Consider the following 20,325-nt stretch of genomic DNA (forward strand, 5'->3'; position numbering starts at 1 on the left):
ACACAGCATTCCTAGTAGAACAGTACGACAACTGCCTCTACGAGTAATCCACTCGCTACGGAAAATACAGACAATTTTTTGCATAGCAAACTATTGAGAAGCCATAGTGTGCTACTGTGAATTGACACCTTGTGGTGTCAGTGAAAAGAATTAGGACACAAAGGAGGATAAAGGTTAGTCCATGATGCACTCATTGTAGCTACAGTGGTTAGTGAAAAGGCACATCTTGGGAAGAAGCAATATCGAATAGTGAAGAAATGAAGCTCGTAGCTCTAAGCAAAGTCGAGTTATGCTTGGCTGAAGGCATTGGCAGTTAGTCAGTTAGTAGAAAATTCTGTTAAATACAATATTTTAAAATTTTTGTAGAACTATGCTAGAAGGGTTTAGAGTGTGTCTGAAAACATTTTTGGGCTTGCTACATCTAACCAATACTGCCAAGCTGTTATGAACGTTAAGTGAGGCTGGTTTTGGGTTGAAATAATTGGGCAAAAACACCTATTCTCCATGATCCCTATTATACAGTACTATCATACTGTATGATACACATACATTTATAGCATGCCTGCATCAGAAATGTATAGAAATATTACTTGTTCACAAGGTTTATTGGATGGGGAAGAAACATGTACCAACAATAAAGTGCAAACAATAATTACATACAGTGTTTATTACTTAGATTATCTGTCAGCTCTACTACTGACATACTATCAACTAGACACAGTAGATATTTGTAAGGTTTCTACATTCTAATCAATTGTTTTGAACTTATTTTCAGCCTTCAGATGAACCCCAGGGACCTCACAGAAGGAGATTGGTATGACATTCATCAATTACCTTTGCATTTTATAACTGTATTGTGAAGAAGAAAATATATTTATGCAACTGTATGCAAAAGAGATGGGTATTCCATTAGATTCAGGATCAAGGTGTGGTATGCTGTAGTTCTTTGCAACTGGGTAATTCTATATGAACTGTCGGAAAAGTATACCGTAGCACATTTGATAGATATAGGGTAGGCATTAGCAGGCCAATTGGGTGAATGTTCGTTTCTCTGTGTGTTTTATTAGAGTAAGTGCCTTCTCTTTGTAACTCCAATTCTTTGTGATGCTATAATAACTACTTGCCAAAATTATAGCCAGTAAATGTGCAACTGTTAATTTTGCTCAAACCTTTGCTTGCAGTATAGCTACAAGAAAATTATTAGTACTACTTTAAATACTCAACATGTTATTACAATGCCTGCCTGATAGGATAGCACCACATAATTGGGATAATTATTGGTTTAGCTTACATGCAAATCTGCTATTCAGTGTTTAAATTAATAAGCTTACATGATGGTGGTTAATGTGAAAGTGTCCTGCACGTAGGGCAGGTACCAATGCTAGTATACTATAAAGTATATAAAGAACCTTATTCAGATCCTCGTTCATAGCTAAGTAAGTTACACTGCCTTGTGAACACTGTGACTGCTTTATTAGAGTGATTGACTGCTCTATTAGAGTATCTCGATCTTATATGCAATTTTTTTGAAAGGGATTGGGAGGGTGGGGGGGAGCATGTGCCCTCTGGATGCACCACTGTAACTGGGATCCAACGTCTCATGGAATTATGTACTTTATGATGTTTGTACATACTATACTTGAACTGAACATCTCTGCATGTTACAGCAACTAGTCCTGCAAAGATTTCTCCATCATGGTGTGCCTTACATGATGTTTCTATTAATTAGAATTATAAACTCCTCTATAAAATTGTCTACAACTAACTGCATTACATGCATTAGGCCACTTGTGCTGTACAATGATCACACTAGTCTAATATAAGTGGCCTAGCTACTAAAGTTCAGAGACTTTGTGCAAGCAAGTATTCTAGGGAAATAGTTTTAGTGAAGTAATTTATGCACGTTACACCAGTAGCTTGACAAACAGACTACATGCCTCACTTCATGCATCATGTCAAGCCATGCCCTTGATTAATACTACCAGCTGCAGAATGAGTGACCTATGCTAAGCAGTACATGAAGTTCTTTTTCAGAGTAGTTTCTAATTCAGGGGCACCATGATAGAATAAGAGTGATTTGGCTATCTACTGTGAATTATAAAGTACAAACATAGAAAAATGTATTACATAAATGCAATTAAGGTGGGTTTTGTATGTCTACTAACTTTTACTCCAATATTCATACTCGGTTAAAGCCAAAAGTCAAGAAAATAATTTTCAACATGAATGGTACTTTAGAATTATTAGTGTTGCACTGATAATTGGTTCAGTAATCAGTGTATCTGTGTATCTGTGTATCTAGTATCTGCATATCTGCTGATATTGGCTACTAGCTGATTAATCAGTTTTGATTAAATCAAAGCTGATGTTAATTTCCACTGCACTGTGTAGTATAATGATGTGGGGGAGGCTAGACATAAGTTATTTGACATTTTAATTAAGTTATGTGTTGATGGTTTAGTGGTGACTACAAGCCATGCCCATAATAAACTGTCAGGGTTTAGGCCATGCTCAACAGTAAACTGAGGTTTTAGTACCAGCCACTTGTCTCAGCTGTATAGCAGTAGTAAAATGTATTTATACCCTGTTTACCATGAGTAATGTTTACTTGTGGTATACATCTAACTTTACATTTTAGCCTAGAATGAGCTGTATATCAATACTTATGTCACTAATATGAGTCATTTAATAATGATGAGGATGAGTGTTAGTGTATATTGGATCGGTTATTGGTATCAGCTAATTCTGTTGCTTAATACTGGTTATTGGAATAATCGACTAATTTGGATATCGGTGCAACACAAGAATTATACTCGAGTTTTACTGAACTTTTTTATAGTTTGGTCAATAGACAAGTGCAGTTTCTTGTGGAAGGAAAGAGTCAATGCTTGTTTATAATTAGAGCTACAAAAACAGGATACATGAGTACAAACTACACGTGCACACTGTCACACAACAGGTCATATCACAGTGTTGGATTAGAGTATTTGTATCCTGTAGTTTGTATTGTGAGGCTTATTAAGAGTTAGATAAGGGCTGAAATAAATTACCATAGCAAGATGGCATATGTAGCTATAAAGTTATGAGTCATGAAAGTTTGGGAAAAGAAGAAGAATTTTATGTCCTGTTTAATTTCGGGGCTCAGTCAATTTTTTTTTACTTCTCTCTTTAACCATTTTTCCTAGGAAAATGATCACAATACAGAACAGCTATTATTGAAGTGCCGTGGAATAATAATGGCTGAGTGTGGTCAGTAACAAGCTAGTGTACATACAAGAAAACAGCAAAACACAGGTGACAGTATACACGAGATAACATACTTTGCACATGTCATGTCTGAGTACATCATGCATAGCTTAAATTTATTCACTAGTTCACTAGTAAAGTAAACTATCCATTCTTTGACATCATGCATACTCGGACACTCATTCTCATAAACTTCTAAGTGGAATCATGTGAAAATTGGTGTAGAAATACCTGGCATAAAGCCCAACTAATCTCCCAAGTTTGTACCTTAATGGTTGTTGTACTAGACCGGATCAAAGTCGCTGCTTGAAGTCCTGTATTCTTGGACAAATTTCATGATTCGTGAACACCTACCAGTAATCATACTGATGACTTACTACCAACACCATCACTTAGAGCTAAAAGCCATAGTTTATTTCCTTCTATCTCATCTGCAGGTGGCTGTGATAGGGTATGTCAGCACTGCTAAAAGAATGATAATTTCGATGTGTAAATAATTGGCCAGCAGTGCTTTGCCTATTTTGCAAGCTTTCTCAGAACTTTTTATATCATTATGCTATGGCAATGCAATTTTTAGGTCTTAGTAAGCATTTAATTGGCTTTATGATGCAAGTTACAGAATGCAAATATTCTTCCCCAGTACTGAGATATGACCTGATATGTGACAGGATATAGTTTGTGCCCACATGCCCTGTTTTTGCAGGTCCGGTCACATATGGTAAGGAAATCAATTACAGTTCTTTGAGACAACACACCATCACACACAACAAGCTGCAATGCATGTGCAAAATATCCCAAATTGGGTAGGTTGGCATCTTTCCATGTTTGAGCAATTATTTCCCAGAATAACATGTACAGTACACCATCTTATTTACCTGCTCATTGACAGCTCAAAAAGCTTTGTTTTAAATTGTTTTGTATATAGCAGTAATGATATACATTTCACATGCATTTGGATAAACATAAACAGATTGTCACGTATTTCTTCAAAGAAAAGCCCTCATAATGTATATGCACCAGTGACTACGTAGAGGCTAAAACTAAGCTTTTTTTGTCTGCCAATCCATCCCAATGCTGTAGACTAGAAGTTACAGCTATGAATGTAACTGCCAGTAGGTTATTTTAAGTATAGCCACAGTACAAATTGATTTTGTTGTTCTTCCTACTGTCTAGCACTATAATTCAAAACCACTAACAGTGTATCACAACAAGTTGAAACTTTAGTGATCTATTCTTTGGACACAATAGATAAAATATGTAAAGAAATTCAGAAGTGGTGTAAACTTTTGCCAAGATAGACACATAATATATGAACATGGTTTAAACAAATACATAATTATTACAACATCAAGTGTCAGACACACAGCACAAGGATCACATGTATATAGTGGAACCTCTCTCATTGTTGTAATCTACACCTCAAAAATGTCCATAACTAAGACATACATGCTAAATACTGTACACTATAGTCAGTATGGGTTCACCTGTCACCTGTGCCCGCCAAATATAGTAATATCAAAGAGGTGAACATGTGTTCACTCCCAATAGTTTTGTACTGGAACAAGCATGTTTCCATGTTGTAAACATGTTTGTGTGCCTGAATCGTCCATACTAAATTATGGGATATTTTTAAAGCCTCATAACTCACTTGTTCTCAAACCACATTTTTGATTAACAGTTCCAGTAGCTTCACAACACTACTAAAGGTTTAGGCAGCTGGCTAATGTAATAAGAGTTATTAACAAGAAACAAGGGCTCAAGTGAACGTGAACAGACTATAAGTATATATCTCTCAGTTAGTGCTATGCACTTTACTAGGCAGTGTGAAAGTTACTACAAAATAATTGTTGTCGCACTCCTTTGAGCTGTAAAGTGTACTGTGTCATCACCCAGCAATCAAATGTTAGTTATTAAATAAACAAGCCACCTAACAGGTAAACAGCATCCTTTAGGCTTCCTCCTTGTGCTTTGATCTCATTCAAACTTTATTACTGTCAGGGTCAGCCAATTATTAATTTGAGCTGACTGGACAACAGAGGTGTCCAAATGAAAAGATCAGAGGTTCAGTTGTATACAATATATGATTATGCTGTACAAACCTTTTCTGAATATGACTCCAACAACTGTACCACCTTATGATGTCCTCTCCTTTTAGCAATGTCAAGTGGTGTTTCGTTTCTCTACATTATGAAATAGAGATGGACATTTATTACACATCAACAGATACATATACACACTATTTCTGGTTCAGAATCATGGCTACATATTGAGACATTCCTAAATAAATACATTATGATACATTCATCTTCATATTTACACACTTAGTACAGTGACACATTCACTGTCATTCAATGATGTTCTCCAGAAGCCCAATTGAAACTGATGTAGTTACACATAAGTTATGACTAGGTGATATGCATGCTCATGGTATACCTCACGTGTATTACAAATATGCATAGATTGTTTTGAAAATAATATTTAGATATAGAGAAGGTGTTTATTTTTCAGGTAAATTGGCTGTGGTGAAGGGAGATATATCTAGTAGGGCTGCACTGATTCCACTTTTTACCGATACTTCAAATACCAAGTACTCAGCTGGGAAGTATCTGCAAGTACAAGTACCGATACCAAGTACCTTAAAGTAGTTACTTTATAGTGCACATATTTATTATATATTCAGGGCCACCCACAGGGGGGCAACTGGGGCATTTTGCCCTGGGCCCCAGCCTGAAAGGGGCCCCAGGAGGCTCCATGAAAGCCCCCTTGAATACCTGTTTAAAAGATCGAAATACTCTAATAGAGCAGTCACAGTATTCTTCAAAGGAGCAGTGTAGCAAGTTTATAGATAAGGAGATATGGTTGGTGATGGGTAGTTATTGGCATTGTCAGCAGTTTGTGACCTTTTTTTTTTTCCTTGGTCTTCAACTTACAGCTTGGGTCAAGTTGTGATTCAGAATGGAAACCTCCTTGCCTCTGGGGCCCCACTTTAACTCTTTGCCCTGGGCCCCTTAATTTCTCTGGGCGGCCCTGTATATATTGCATTTCATGGTATTCTTGTACACGTTTTCAGTATGGTTCATGTTTATAATGAAGTAGCCAATCAGATTCACAAAGAAGGAAGTCACTGAAATGCAAACCAGTGGATATTCCAGTATTCTTTGGGAGAAGTGTAGATAATAATATCATAATGGTGCTTACAAAAAAATACTGAAAGTCACTTTTACCTGATTGCTCTATTAGAGTTATTCACTGTTCTATTAGAGTATATCGATCTTTTTCTCAGTAAAGCATTTTCACATGTAGGTTTCAGCACAGATCAGTGATTTTGCCAGTAGTTAGCTATTAGGAGTCCACTGTGCTAGTAAAATAAGCAAGTACAAACAAACGTTATTTTATTCTCGCACGTGATAAGAATCGGTATTTGCAACAATATAATGGCCGATTCCGATACTTCATGAAAACAGCAGTATCGGCCCAAAACCGATACCAATACTAGAATTGGTGCAGCCCTAATATCTAGATCATGATGTGTAGGCCATTGCAACTGGATATCGCCCATGACAACAGATTTGCTTTTTTTCACCAAGAGAACACAAAGTCACATGATTAAATTATGAAATTTCATTATTAAAATCAGCTAAACATGAATGGTCTGTTTTTTCCAAGCATAGTAGTAATCCATACATGTGGTCTGGGGCCATAATGGAGCTCTCGTCAGTGGCTGTATGTGACCACACAGCTCAATGGTGTTGTCGTGTTGAATAAAGACCTGTGCTGTGGATTTCCTTCTATTTTAGCTAGTCTTGAGGCCTGAATAGAACTTGGGCCTAACTCATCCTTTTACCTTACTCATTAATTTTTTAAAGTTCACATTGTATTGTGTACTCAGATGCTTCACTATTCTTATCAGAATTGTAACTGATCAGATTTTTTTAGTTTGAACCATACACCAGGGTAATGCGTGAACACAAAAGAAGGTTACAATGTCATAACACAATGTAGACATTGTTTCTACTCAAGTATGTACATACAGCAGTAAAACAGATGCTTTAAGCTATTAATAAAGCTTCATGCATCCCTCACGTCAAATATAATACTGGCAAAACATGGTTATAAATACATTTTGCACTTTCATAACTGACAAGCACATGTAGGCTAGTGCTAAAGTTTGCTTGTATGGCCACCACAAACCATCCTTGATTAAAATTGTGATACTAAATTCCACTGTTTTTGTAAGGCTACTAAACAACAATAATGTTCACCAGATCAAACAACTCCTCACATGTAGTGGACTGTACAACAGCTACATAGCTTTTGCTACATTACACCATCCAACTAATTGCACAACACCTTGTATCATGTATGTCCATTACAAACAAATACAGAAAAATAAGGAGATAAATAAATAAAATACGGAAGTTCAGTACTACAGCAGCTACTAGACTACATATCTCATGCTAAGGCTCTCAACAATAACAAACCGACAAGACTTCCAAGTTAACAAATTTACTAGAAACATGTTTATTACCTCTTCATTGGCTTCAAACATGGTATATCTCCTTTTATGATTAGTGAGATACATGCTAAACATACAACCCTAAATTATTTTAATATTGTTTTGTTCAATAATGACACTGTTATCAGTACTGAGTGCAGGTAAGCACATTATTTAAAAATTAATTTCAACACATTAATTAATTGGAAGAAACTGATGATGTCATAAATAAGGTCACACAGAGATATATGTAACAAACCAACACATTAATTACTTTGTTCTTCATTTCCACACTGGCACCATGTTGTAGCAGTATTAAACACACATCATACTGATTACTGAAGGCAGCCCAGTGAAGTGGAGTATTCCCATGCTATAACAATAAACAATTATCACATGTACCACTAACTACCAAACTTGATACTGTATACTGTATAAAGAGTACACAATCATAACCACCTAATGTTGTACACTGATATGTAACTACACCAGATACCTTATGACATGTGGTGAAATATTTCAATTAATGCTTAACTACAACAGTACACAAAATAGTTGTTACACTACTAGGACTGTGTATTGTACAGTTATTGAGCAGGTGAAACATATTATCATAGAGCTATATAACAATAATATGAACAGTTATTACAGTCATTTAGGGGTGTCAGAGTAAAAGTGAAAGTAGTAAATAAGGCTTAGTGTAGGAGGATCTGAGGGTATGCATCAAGGAAATTTTGAGAATTACTTTGAGATACTAATTTTGGGCTGTGCAAAGTACTAGCTACTGTTAGTTAGCTAGCTAGTTAGGTGCTTAATAATAAAACTGGACACTGATCAAAAAAGTGGTGAAGTGCTGGCCTCATTGGTCATGCCTACTCTAATGTCCTTGCATTTATTAGAGTACTACATTTACTAATGTGACTGGATCTGGGAAAACTGGTCTTATCGCTCATGTCAGCAGATTCAATTTTCACCAAGAACACAAAGTTACATGAATAAACTAACTAATTTCACAATCAAAATCAGCTAGACTTGAGTGGTCTGGTTTTGCTGGCTACTTTACCCAAGCCAGTGGTGATCTGTACGTGGAGTGTCGGGCCTTAGCCTGAGGATGGTTGTATTCATTTCACTTGTAATCCTCAGTTTTTCATCCTTTGTCTTCAGTATCGCTTGCACAATTGAACGCTTTTGCTAATTCTCTAGATGTCTACTTGGGGTGATATTTTAGTACGTAGTCTAAGTACATCCATGTCCTTCAATGACAAAGTGTTTCTACTCTTAGCTGTAAAGTAGATGAGTCTACCATCTCGTTATTAGCAGCTGTATTTCTCGTGACTGGACAATATGGATTGTCAGTACAAGCAAATCATTCATTTTAGTTCAGTTTTTTGTGGTTACCATGCAAATCAACATCTATGGATACCTAGCATTGGTGAAGTGTTGGTTGTTAAACAGGAGCAGAATAATTGTCATGACAAACATGTAGTTGATATCATCAAGATGGCTGCACTGCTGGTCATGTACCAAACAATATCTTCAAGAATGGATTTTAATTTCTTGAACCATGATGAAGATGTAACATATTGTGAAATATTATAACAGAAGAACATTACAATAATGGTGCAGGAATTGTACTAGAAATTCCTTAAAGATTTGGACATCGAATGCATGTTTTAAAACTAAAAAGAACTCTTCTCTGCAGATACTGTAGCTAGTTATGTATATTCTGACCACTGTATGAGACTCAATTCTAATGCATTGATGCTCCTGTTGTACCAGTCAGTGTTGAAACAGGGTCGGGTCATTCGGGTCACATTTTCTCAGGGTCATCCGGGCCTGACCCGGATTGGATAACGTGAGAAACGAAATTATTCATTTCACGATGTGGAAATGTGTCCGTTGCTGTCTGCAAGCTTACGTGGAGCCACGCCCACTAATCGATTGTTGTATGAGTTGCATATAGCCTAGTCTTACAGCAGGATAAGTACTTTTTCGAGCCACACCCATTTTAATATATCGGGAAATTGTAATACTAGGTATGCATGAAGCCACACCCAATTACTGTCTGTAAACTCACAGTAGCTACGTGGAACCAAACCCACTTAAATTATATTAAAACTTATACTGGTTTAGTTATCGCATATACCGTTCGTTTACTCAACAGGAACATAGATCTTATCACACGCCTCAGCTATAATTATCATCCGGGTCAATCCGGGTCAGTGGGTCATCCGGGTCAGCAGTAGTGACCCAGTTTCAACACTGGTACTAGTTGTTGCTGGCCATTACACACGTTAGACTTAAAACACATGCATACATTTGTGTATGGCTAAATATTTGAGACCTTGTAACCATGGCTGACTGCTTAATTCAGGTGACCGTTAATACAGGTTCTACCGTAGTTTCTTTTCCTGAGTAGCACATTCAAGTAATTGACCCTGGCTATGGTTTAATATGTAACCATGAGCTATAAGACTGAAACATAATGATGGGCATGCAGAGAATTACTAATTCTCTGGTCAGTTTGTATAATATACTTTCATTAGTGTGCACCATGAGCACAAACTCCCAATGCACCTCGCAATGTGAAGTAATGTGAAGCAATTTATACTACTGAGAGTCACACGCATTACAGCAATGGAATAACCAGTATTGCATCATGTGATTAATTGTGCACATGATGCATGGTGGAAATGGTGAAGGACTGTATAGGTTGAGGTTTATTACAAGGAAGCAGCTGCGATATCCTTGAGTGGTTGTGTTATACATGTGTTGGGTTAGCACACACTGTGAATAGTTGATGCTCGAGTTGATGAATATTTATCTGATGAATGTTTAGTTTATTTGTCACATGTTGTGGGCACATGATGTCTAGAATATACATATAGCCAAGTACTGACCATCAATAGGAGGACCGGTCAAGAATAATAATACTTTGGAAGAAAGTTTTGTAAACTAAAGTACTCAAGTGTGGAGACCTCCTACGTGCTAGGAAGTTGGCTGTCAATATGTTGTCTGGAACTAAAGATTACGTACAAATTTATATAAGCTTTTCAGTTTCTATAAGCTGCATAAACAGCAGTGTGAAGTAGTTGGATGCACAAACAACAGCTTTTAATGTTACTGCCTAAGGGCACATTTAGTGTGTGCATCATTTCTATTTGATAATGGTGTATGGGAAGCACCCAGGCCTTCCACCAAATATATTCCACTTCAAATCCAAACCTTCTTCCAGAAAATTCTGACTATGCCCCTGGATATATCATATACAGAAAATCACAAAGACATGCAATTCAAATTTTCAGAATGCTGATGTCATAAAAAAACTACAGTACGTAAATGGTGTATTCACGAATTGTAACATTCCTTCATGACACTACGATGGTTTAAACAGGTCCAACACAACTTTTATTTTTCACATGTTTTGTTTTCTGTACTTTTTCTTATCACATCTGATAAATTGATCTAACTATTTTTGCACACTCAGTATTGCATTTAAGATAAATATAATGTGCAGCCATCCAAGGAGTTTTGATGGTTAGCTGTAGATCATTCATTCATTCTTGTGAGTAAAACAGGTGCTGTACCTTTTAATTAGCAAGTTTTTTGATCGCTTGAACTCTTGATGATGATGATGCGCTTGACGTTACCATACATAGGGCAATGTACAAAGGCTTTGCCAGCCTATAATGAACAGCTCTACTATACGCTTTGTAAGTTGTCTGAGTAATATTGTTCTTGTCCCTATAGATGAATCAACCATACAATCTTCTGACTGGTGTAGGGCTAGCTCAGGCTCACCATAATATCTCAAGTACAATTGTTACAATTTGTAAACACAAATTCATGCCGTTCTCTATTTCAACCAATGTTCTTCCTGGTGGCTTATGAAGCCAACAATATCATTTGCCATGATAAGGTATTAGCTAGCTAGCTCACTTAGTTAATAACATCTTTTCATCATACAGAATTTGGCCCTAAAAGAACTATACAGTGAACATCAAGTCAAGATCAGGCATGGGGCGAAGTACATATAAAAGTACTTAAGTAAAGTACAAGTACTTTGACACTTGTTGAAGTACAAGTACAAGCACATGACCTTGTTTGAAGAAAAGTACTTAAGTAAAGTATAAGTACTTTTGAATGTATTAAAGTACAAGTACACATTTACAAAGTCCATGCTTAGTGTTACAATTGTGTTATCATGCCATTATGTAGTTCTGATTGCACCTAATAAACATAAGCTGTGAAAATCTACCATCAGTAAGGCGACATCTTTCTGGAGTAAATACCTTTCCTGCAACACTAAAAAGTCTCTCAACAGGTGCTGAGGAAGATGGTACCCCTAGAACATCTTTTGCTAACCTTGAAAGTACAGGATATTTCTTTTGGTTGTCTTGCCAATACTTTGCTGGATTTTGGGTCATTGGTAGCGTGTCAGTTTCAATGTATTCATCCACCTGCTTGGTGACTGTACTTAGCTGTTGACTTTCTATTGATGGGGAATGAGAGTTATCATACATGAAGTTGAAAAGTGATTTCCTCTTCTTCTTAGGTGGCGGCTCAGAATTTTCATCAGCTTGCAGGACAGCTACAGTTGACGTAGCAGGAGATAATCTTTCTAACGCTGCTTTAAGCAAATCCAAAGATCTTTCTTTTTCAGCATCATCAGAACACCACCTAAGCTTAAATGGGGGTCTAGGATACAAGCTACAATGTATGTTTCATTTTCCTTGTAATATGGCATACACCTATGTAATGATTGTTTAAGTCCACGAACTAATCCAGAGTGGTATTTGGACACCATGTTTTCAATGTGATGATATGATCCTCGAATACAGGGTAAAACATAACCTGCAGATGGAACACAACCAACCTGAACGAATTCTGTTGCCTCTTCAAAAGGAGTTAGAATTTCCACTATATCTTGAAGCAGGTTTTTTTCATGAGTAGTTAACTTGGGAGCATTTTCAAGTTGTGACAACACCGAATCTGAAACAGCAAGCACTGATCGTATCATTTTAAGCTGAGAATTCCATCTAGTTGTATTATCAGCTTGTAGCCTTATTTCATCCTTAAGGACATCAGCTGCTACTGTTGACCTGTGCACAAATGATACCAAACTAGAGCACCTTTTGATGATTGTGTTGATCTGACCTACCTTTGCCATACCATCTTTTACCACTAGCTGCAACACATGTGCAAAACAGGCATGATGTTCAAATAAGACTTGGCTCTCATCAAGGGAAACATTATCACACCTCTCAAACTCTGACTCGCCTTCAGCCTCACTATCATCACTGGCTGTATGATCTTCAACATCTTCATAACCTGGAAGAGTCAAAAACACCTTCTTTACATTGGATGCACTGTCAGTGATTATGTGCTTCACTTTTTCCCTCACACCAAAATCAGAAATGATTTCATCATACCACATCATAATGTTATCACCAGTATGTCTTCCACTGACTTGATTGCATGCAAGCATAACTGACTCAAGGTTCCAGTCATCTGAAATATAGTGCCCAGTAATGCCCAAATAAGATCGCATTTGTCGATTTGACCAGAGATCAATTGTTAGGTTGATGGTATCAGTCTTCTTCAGCTTGTCTAGTACACTACTTTTTAACTTATCATATTTCTTCTTCAACAAAACTGTGGACAATTGTTTACAGCTTGGCACCTGGTACTGAGAATCTAAGATCCTTAACAGTGATTTGAATCACTTGCTCTCTACTACAGACAGAGGAATGAGGTCATCTGCAACAAAATCGACTACTGCATCAGTTACTAAAATCTGCTTTGGGTGTTGTGAGCTGTATTTTCTTTGGGGCTGCAGTAAATGTGTCAATGTTTGCTGTGAATTTGACTGTGATTCATCTTCATCCTGTTGTTCTTTCAAGAGAGTTGCGTGTACTCGTCTCTATTAAAAGATTTTAAAATGGGCAAGTACAATAAACAGCATTCTTACCATACGCTTCCACCAATTTGTAGTAGTCCTAACAGATCCAGTGATTTCCTTGGTGCAATACTTGCACTTAGCCTTAAAATTCTCTGCTGGAAAGACTTTAGGTACTTCATAGTGCTTGAGCACAGCTGGAACCTTCTTCTTAGCTGACATAGCAGCCATAGCTGCCTGCTTCTTAATAAAATTAATTCTGACAGTCCAACAGCAGTCCCACTATTTCCAAGATCATGAGAGAAATGATGGGGGAAGGCTGGATGGAAAACCTTTCAAATATTGTTTCAAAGCAAATTCAGCAAGTGGCAGGTAACTTCAAGCAAAAGCTGACCATGTTAAAATCCCATATCCAGGAACAAAATTATTATCTTTGAGCCAATATACAACTTATTCACTTGCATGGTTTGTATACATGTAAATGTACTTCATTGTACTTCAAAGTACTTCAAGTACTTATAAGTACTTCTAAGTACATTAAGTACTTTAAGTACATTGCTTGGAACTTAAATATAAATACAAGTACATTACATTTGTACAAAAAGTATTTAAGTATAAGTACAAGTAATCTAAAAGGTGTGCTTAAGTACACTTAAGTACAAGTACCAAAGTACTTCGCCCCATGCCTGGTCAAGATCTCATTAATTGAGACCAAACCATAATTATGTTAGTCTCATAGACATCTCAGATAACCAGAGGTGAGCACTAGTACCTATTCTACAAGATTTACCCAATTTCAGCTTTTCAAGTTTAATTTTCACTCTATCCAACTTGGGTGATAAGAATGTAGTGTCCTCTGGTAATGTAGTGACAGTTAGCAACAAAATATGAAGTAGTGATCATGTGAGAAGTACATAATAATACTGGTGGTAACTGTACTACTTACATCATCAGTAGCTAATATGTTAGCTCCACTACTTAGTAGAGTGTTGACCACCTCCAGGTGTCCATGTTCACTGGCATTATGTAGTGCAGTATATCCAGCCTAGAAAAAATGATAACAATTACGTAGTACAATCACAATATGTCAAACATACTCTATACTAGTGTAACATCACAGTAAGGTTGAACAATCTTTAAAGTTCGATATTATAGTACTCTATAATAGGGCTGGGACGAAGCTTCGAATGCTTCGTGGGTTCGAAGGTTAAGTAAACTTCGAATTATAAAAGTATCCTTCGAAGCTTCGTAATGCACTCATAGTCTACGAAAGAATTACAAATATACGTCGTCTTCTTTATTGCAGCTGCTTAATCCTCTTGCGTGATCAATGTTCGTCTGTTCGCAATCGATCTTCATGTGCCACGCCCACTTTTAAAACCATCGCAGTTCAGCTTGCTACCATATTTGCAGCCTTAAAACACCTTATAAAGTGATAGATAATGCACGGAAAGCGTACTTTTAGCCATTACTCGGTGTTTACCTATGCACGATTGCAGTGTAGCGGACACGCCCATTTGCAATCGATCGATCGATCGAGTCATTCAGTACTGCTGCTATGCACTTTCCAATGATCATGATTATGATAATTGGAAGGCAGCAAAATGCTGATTACATCCAATAAAAAAAAGAGATATAAAAATGGTTTGGGGATATTTACAGATAACTAGCTAGAGTGTGTGCATTTATTACAAAGTCTTTGTCATAGCATAAGGAGGGTAGATTGTTCCATTCTTTAATAGTTCTGTAAAAATAATTCATTTGGTATTTGTTGGTGTTGGCTGCTGGCAGTATGAGTCTGAGTGGGTGGTATTGTCTTGTGCTGGTGGATTGTGGCAGAAAGTAATTGGGTATTTGTAATGCTGGCTCCTGCTGGTGAGTAATTCTGTGAAATAAAGATAATCTAGATGCTTCAAGTCTCTGTTCCAGTGTGGTCCAATTAAGATTATCTAACATTGTTGTTACACTACTCTTAAAACTGTAATCTGACTGCACCCACCTCGCTGCTCTCCCCTGAACCATTTCAAGTTTGTAAATTAAGTTCTGTTGATGTGGATCCCAGACTTGAGTGGCATATTCAAGAATTGGTCACACAAGTGTTGTGTAAGCGTCTGATTTAACCTTACTGTTACATTTACTTAGATTTCTTTTTATAAAATTCAGCATCCTGGTGGCTTTGTTTGTATTGTTATTAATGTGAGGTGCCCATGAGAATGAATTGTCTAGAAGTATCCCTAAATACTTATATGTGCTGCTGGATTTGATGGTCTGGTTGTTTAAAGTATAGTTATTTTATGAGAGGTAGATGACATCTCATAAATCTCAGTAAGACACATTTGTTGATATTAAGCTTCATCTGCCACCTCTGTGCCCATCTAGAAATTTCATCAATAATATCTTTCTGCAACAGAACCACGTCATCTTCATTACTAATTGTTCGGCAGACAACACAATCATCTGCAAAAAGTCGAATAGATGACAAGATGTTACTGTTAATATCGTTTATATATAGTAAGAACATAAGAGGCCCTAATACAGTACCTTGTGGGACACCAGAAATAACTGAAACAAAATCAGATTCATTACCATTTACCAGTACTCTTTGTGTTTGTTTTGTCAGCTATTCAGAAATCCAGCAATGTATCCTGTCGTTAATTCCATAATATTGCAATTTCTTAAGCAGGCGTTGGTGGGGTACAGTGTCGAAAGTCTTAGCAAAATCTAAGAAAAGTACATCAACTTGTTTGTGGCTATCTATACTATTAGCTAATTCTTCAATAATGGTAAGCAGCTGGGTGGTGCATGAGTGTCCTGATCTGAATCCATGTTGGAAAGAGTTAAGTATGTTATTCTTCTCTAGGTGTGACATTATAGAACGGAAAATTATGTGTTCCATCACCTTACAGCATACAGATGTCAGTGAGATGGGTCTATAATTTACTGGCATGGATCAATCCCCTTTCTTATAAACAGGTACGATATTAGCTTGGAGCCAGTTACTAGGAAGGATCCCTTCGTTAAATGATTGGGTGATAGTATGTTAAGAGATCTGCACTTATTAGACTTTGTAATTTTAATACATGAGTGGTTATGATCATTAGTGGAAATTACTTGGAGGCATAAATCAAGAATTTCTAAGTTATGATTAGCTATATTATTACTGTTGCTATCTAGTCAATTGGAAGACTGGGAAGCACCATTCTTTGTTACTATTCTTCCCCTCTTGATTATCAGGTTCTTTTCGCCGTTGTCCTTCCGTCGTTTCAGTTCTTCTCTAAGTGCCTTATTGGTTTCCCGCTCCTTAATTGTTAAATCTGGTGTTACATAGATGTTATTCCATCTTTCAGTTGCTTGGAGTTTAGAAGCCTGTTTCATAACTAAGCGCTTGTGGTGCTCATCACTTAGTGTTACTAAAAGTAATCTTGCTTTACTACCACCTGGCTTTCCAAGCCGCAGCACATTAGTTACACTTGACTTTGGTACATTGAATTCTGTTTCAAATAGCGAATGAACCTTTTCGTGATCCTTAGTGGAAGACTCTTCACCCATATTATGAACAATAATATTACATTTTCTATGTTCTCGATCTATATATTCATCAATGATTTGTGCAGGAGTGTCTTTCATTACTGAAGGTCTGGCATCACCAGACGTTGTATTCGTCTCCATTGGTGCGTCAGCTTGTGCAGGTCTTGAAGGCCCTCTTAATAGTTCAAGACTCTCAATAATTGGCTTTACTAAGTTTTCCATCATGTTCTTAAGTGGTTCTGTTATTCCATTAATTATGGTATTAACAACCTAACATTCATTAGTAATACCTTGAGGGCCAGGTGATTTACTTCTGGAATTTGAGAGCTTAGTGAGCATTGTAGATTCACATACTGGACAAAACCAATGAAGAGATTACAAACTTATTAAATAGGTAAAACTTAAGAAGGATGTGCATAAATGCAAGAAAACCTGTAACTTGAAAGCCAGCACCGAAGCTTCAAATGTTCGAACATTTTATTAGCGAATATTCGAAGGTAAATTTCAATATTCGTCCCAGCCCTACTCTATAATATTAACAGTTCAGAACTCACAAACTCTAGCTATAATTATTACTTTGTTGTAACACTTTATACATAGTACTAAACATTGTACTAGCTGCATGTCTGACCCTAGAAAAACATTCATTTTGTTGAGAGTAACATTATTCCTAATACTGTAGTGCATTGTTACTACTCATCAGGAATCACCTCACTGTCCAAAACAGGTTAGCAGGAGTTATATACATAATGTTACAGAAATTTTCCCAATTATGCTCCATTATGCTAGGTGATTAATTTATGCTTTTCATCACCTATTATGCCCAAAATGATGCCGACATAATCAATACAAGCCTACTTTATTCTTATTCCAATTAACTGATTAGCTATATATGTACAAGAAAACTAATGACACATGTAAACACAAGAAAAGTACATACAGTACTGTATGTATAATACTGTATGTTTTATAAATTGTCTTGGAGAAGTGTAAACATTGGAAATTTAAAACTGAAATTGGTCCAAACATTATCTAATCAGTACCTCCTTACATATTAAGCACTAAGTATCATTAAGTGTTACCTTAATTTACTTTTTTTCCATTGTAAAATAATTTTTGGATGCAAAATTTGTCTGAAAATCTCTTGCACCAAAATTTTTACACAAGATCAAACAACTCTAATAGAGCAGTTGTTATTATACAAAAATATATACTTTTGCACAAAAATAAAGCAAATTGCAGCAGTTTATTTCACATGTTTAATAATGTACTGCACATAAAATGTTTTATCTACAGTATTTTGGTGCTATCAGACACGTATACATGAATAGACAGGTACTTATCAATTGATGTATGTGTGGGACATTGAAAGGACTATTTGAAGCACTAGAAATTGAAAAATGAAATTGCGGGGTCAAAGCGTATAAATTACTAATGAGTACCTCTTTACAAGGACCACCTTTATATTAAGACCACTTCTAAGAATCATGACCACATATAAAACAATCTCAATGATTAGTCTGGATAGATAATTTAAAAAATACTTCATGGGGCTGATGTTCTTTAATTTCATGAATTGATGTGTAGTACATACATTGCAGAAACACCAATGAAAACAGCACATGGTCACAATTTACAAGACCATAAAGTGTGTTTTGGGACCATCATACTGACTCCTGAGGATATCTAGTTAATTACATTAATGTACATAGCCTCACATGGCTATCTTGTTGGTTAAAGGGTCTGGTGGATTAGCTTCGTGCTAGTCATTTATTTGCTATGATAAGATAGCTAGCTAGCTATAGTACGTACCATTTGTGACCGGATCTTGGAAAACCTACCTTTTTGGCACAAGCAAACTTTTTGGGAAAACTCAAATGAAAATTTCAACAAATTTTTTAAAATTAATTTTTTTGCACATTTGGATAAAGCAACTATTAAGCCTTCTTGCTGTGAAGTTTCACACCCATAGCTTCTTTTTCCTAGGAGATATGGATGATTATATCAGACCATGTAGTAATTTCACATGCGTGGGACAACAATTAACTTACAAATTGGGTGATTTGTTCAGCTGCTGGAATGGCTAAAACTTAGTCTTAGACAATGATACATGCCATTTAATTGCAGAAAAGTACCACGAATACTTCATTAAACTATCAGAAATGTCTTTTAAAGTATTTTAGATAGTAAGAATGGAATTATTGGTAAACAAAGTGATTTGTCACCATTTGTCACCCTTAATCACTCACAGAACTCAATACATTACCATAAAAGTTAGTTTGTAATGTACAGGACAGAAAATTGGCTATATCTCAGGAATGCTTAAAGATATTAAGCTGAAATTTTAACACAAGATAGATGACTACCCAGTAACTCATTTAAGCTATAAAACAGAAAATTGACCAATGTGCCAAAAAGGTAGGTTTTCCAAGATCAGGTCACATTTGAGATGAATCCTGATGAGTTGTTGATTAAGAAGCCATACAAGATCATAGGCTTTAAACATGATGTTCGTGATGTATGTATTTGTAAGCTCATGTTACAGGTGCACACTTAATTGTTGAGAATATGGCATCCAGTGCAGCATCAGCGAGTGCGAATTAAACCCCCTTGGAAAGAGGTTAAACAGCCAAACGAAGCATCTACTTATGAAACTATGGGAGTACCTTAAACAAGGAGCAAAGAAGTGTAAATTTTCTTCCAACATCAAGGAGAGAATCTCAGAGGTCACCAATAATACCTTCTTTGCTGGGTTTTGGCATACATTATGCCACACAGGGATTTCAAAGATATCCATTGTAAGGGTTAGAATGGAGTACCACAAGAAAGGCGGCTTATCTATGCCAAGTAAAGGTACAAAAAGCACTTTGCACAAGCCTGCTCAATTGTAATCGCCAGGTACAAATGTTTACAAGTTTGTGTTGATGCAGACAGTTTCAACCGATATGCCATCAGATGGAAGATCCATTCATTTTAGGAAGGAAGGAAAATCTATCACTCTAAAAGATTTTGGTAAGTTAAATTTTGAACCCTGGAACTTTGTCACATACTCCGTCTTAGGCCAAACTTAAGAATGATGGTGTTTTCTCTGGGGGTAGAACATAGCTTAAAAGAGTGTTGAGTGATATGGGATTTAAGTACAAGACGATTAATGACA

The 20,325-nt window shown here is 36.4% G+C and overlaps 1 protein-coding gene across 2 annotated transcripts in view; it reads right to left on the reverse strand.

The window, feature by feature from the left end:
- Positions 1-20,325, reverse strand: part of LOC136257917 (uncharacterized) — a 37,416-nt gene that overhangs the window by 13,319 nt on the left and 3,772 nt on the right. For both annotated transcript variants that reach the window (XM_066051241.1, XM_066051240.1), the window contains exons 2-4: positions 14,587-14,685; positions 8,016-8,114; positions 5,346-5,426 (exon numbers count right to left, since the gene is read on the reverse strand). In XM_066051241.1, coding sequence (XP_065907313.1) covers positions 5,346-5,426; positions 8,016-8,114; positions 14,587-14,685 — 279 coding nt within the window. The remainder of the gene's footprint in view (positions 1-5,345; positions 5,427-8,015; positions 8,115-14,586; positions 14,686-20,325) is intronic.

Source organism: Dysidea avara, chromosome 6 (genome assembly GCF_963678975.1).
Source record: "Dysidea avara chromosome 6, odDysAvar1.4, whole genome shotgun sequence".
Taxonomy (NCBI): domain Eukaryota; kingdom Metazoa; phylum Porifera; class Demospongiae; order Dictyoceratida; family Dysideidae; genus Dysidea; species Dysidea avara.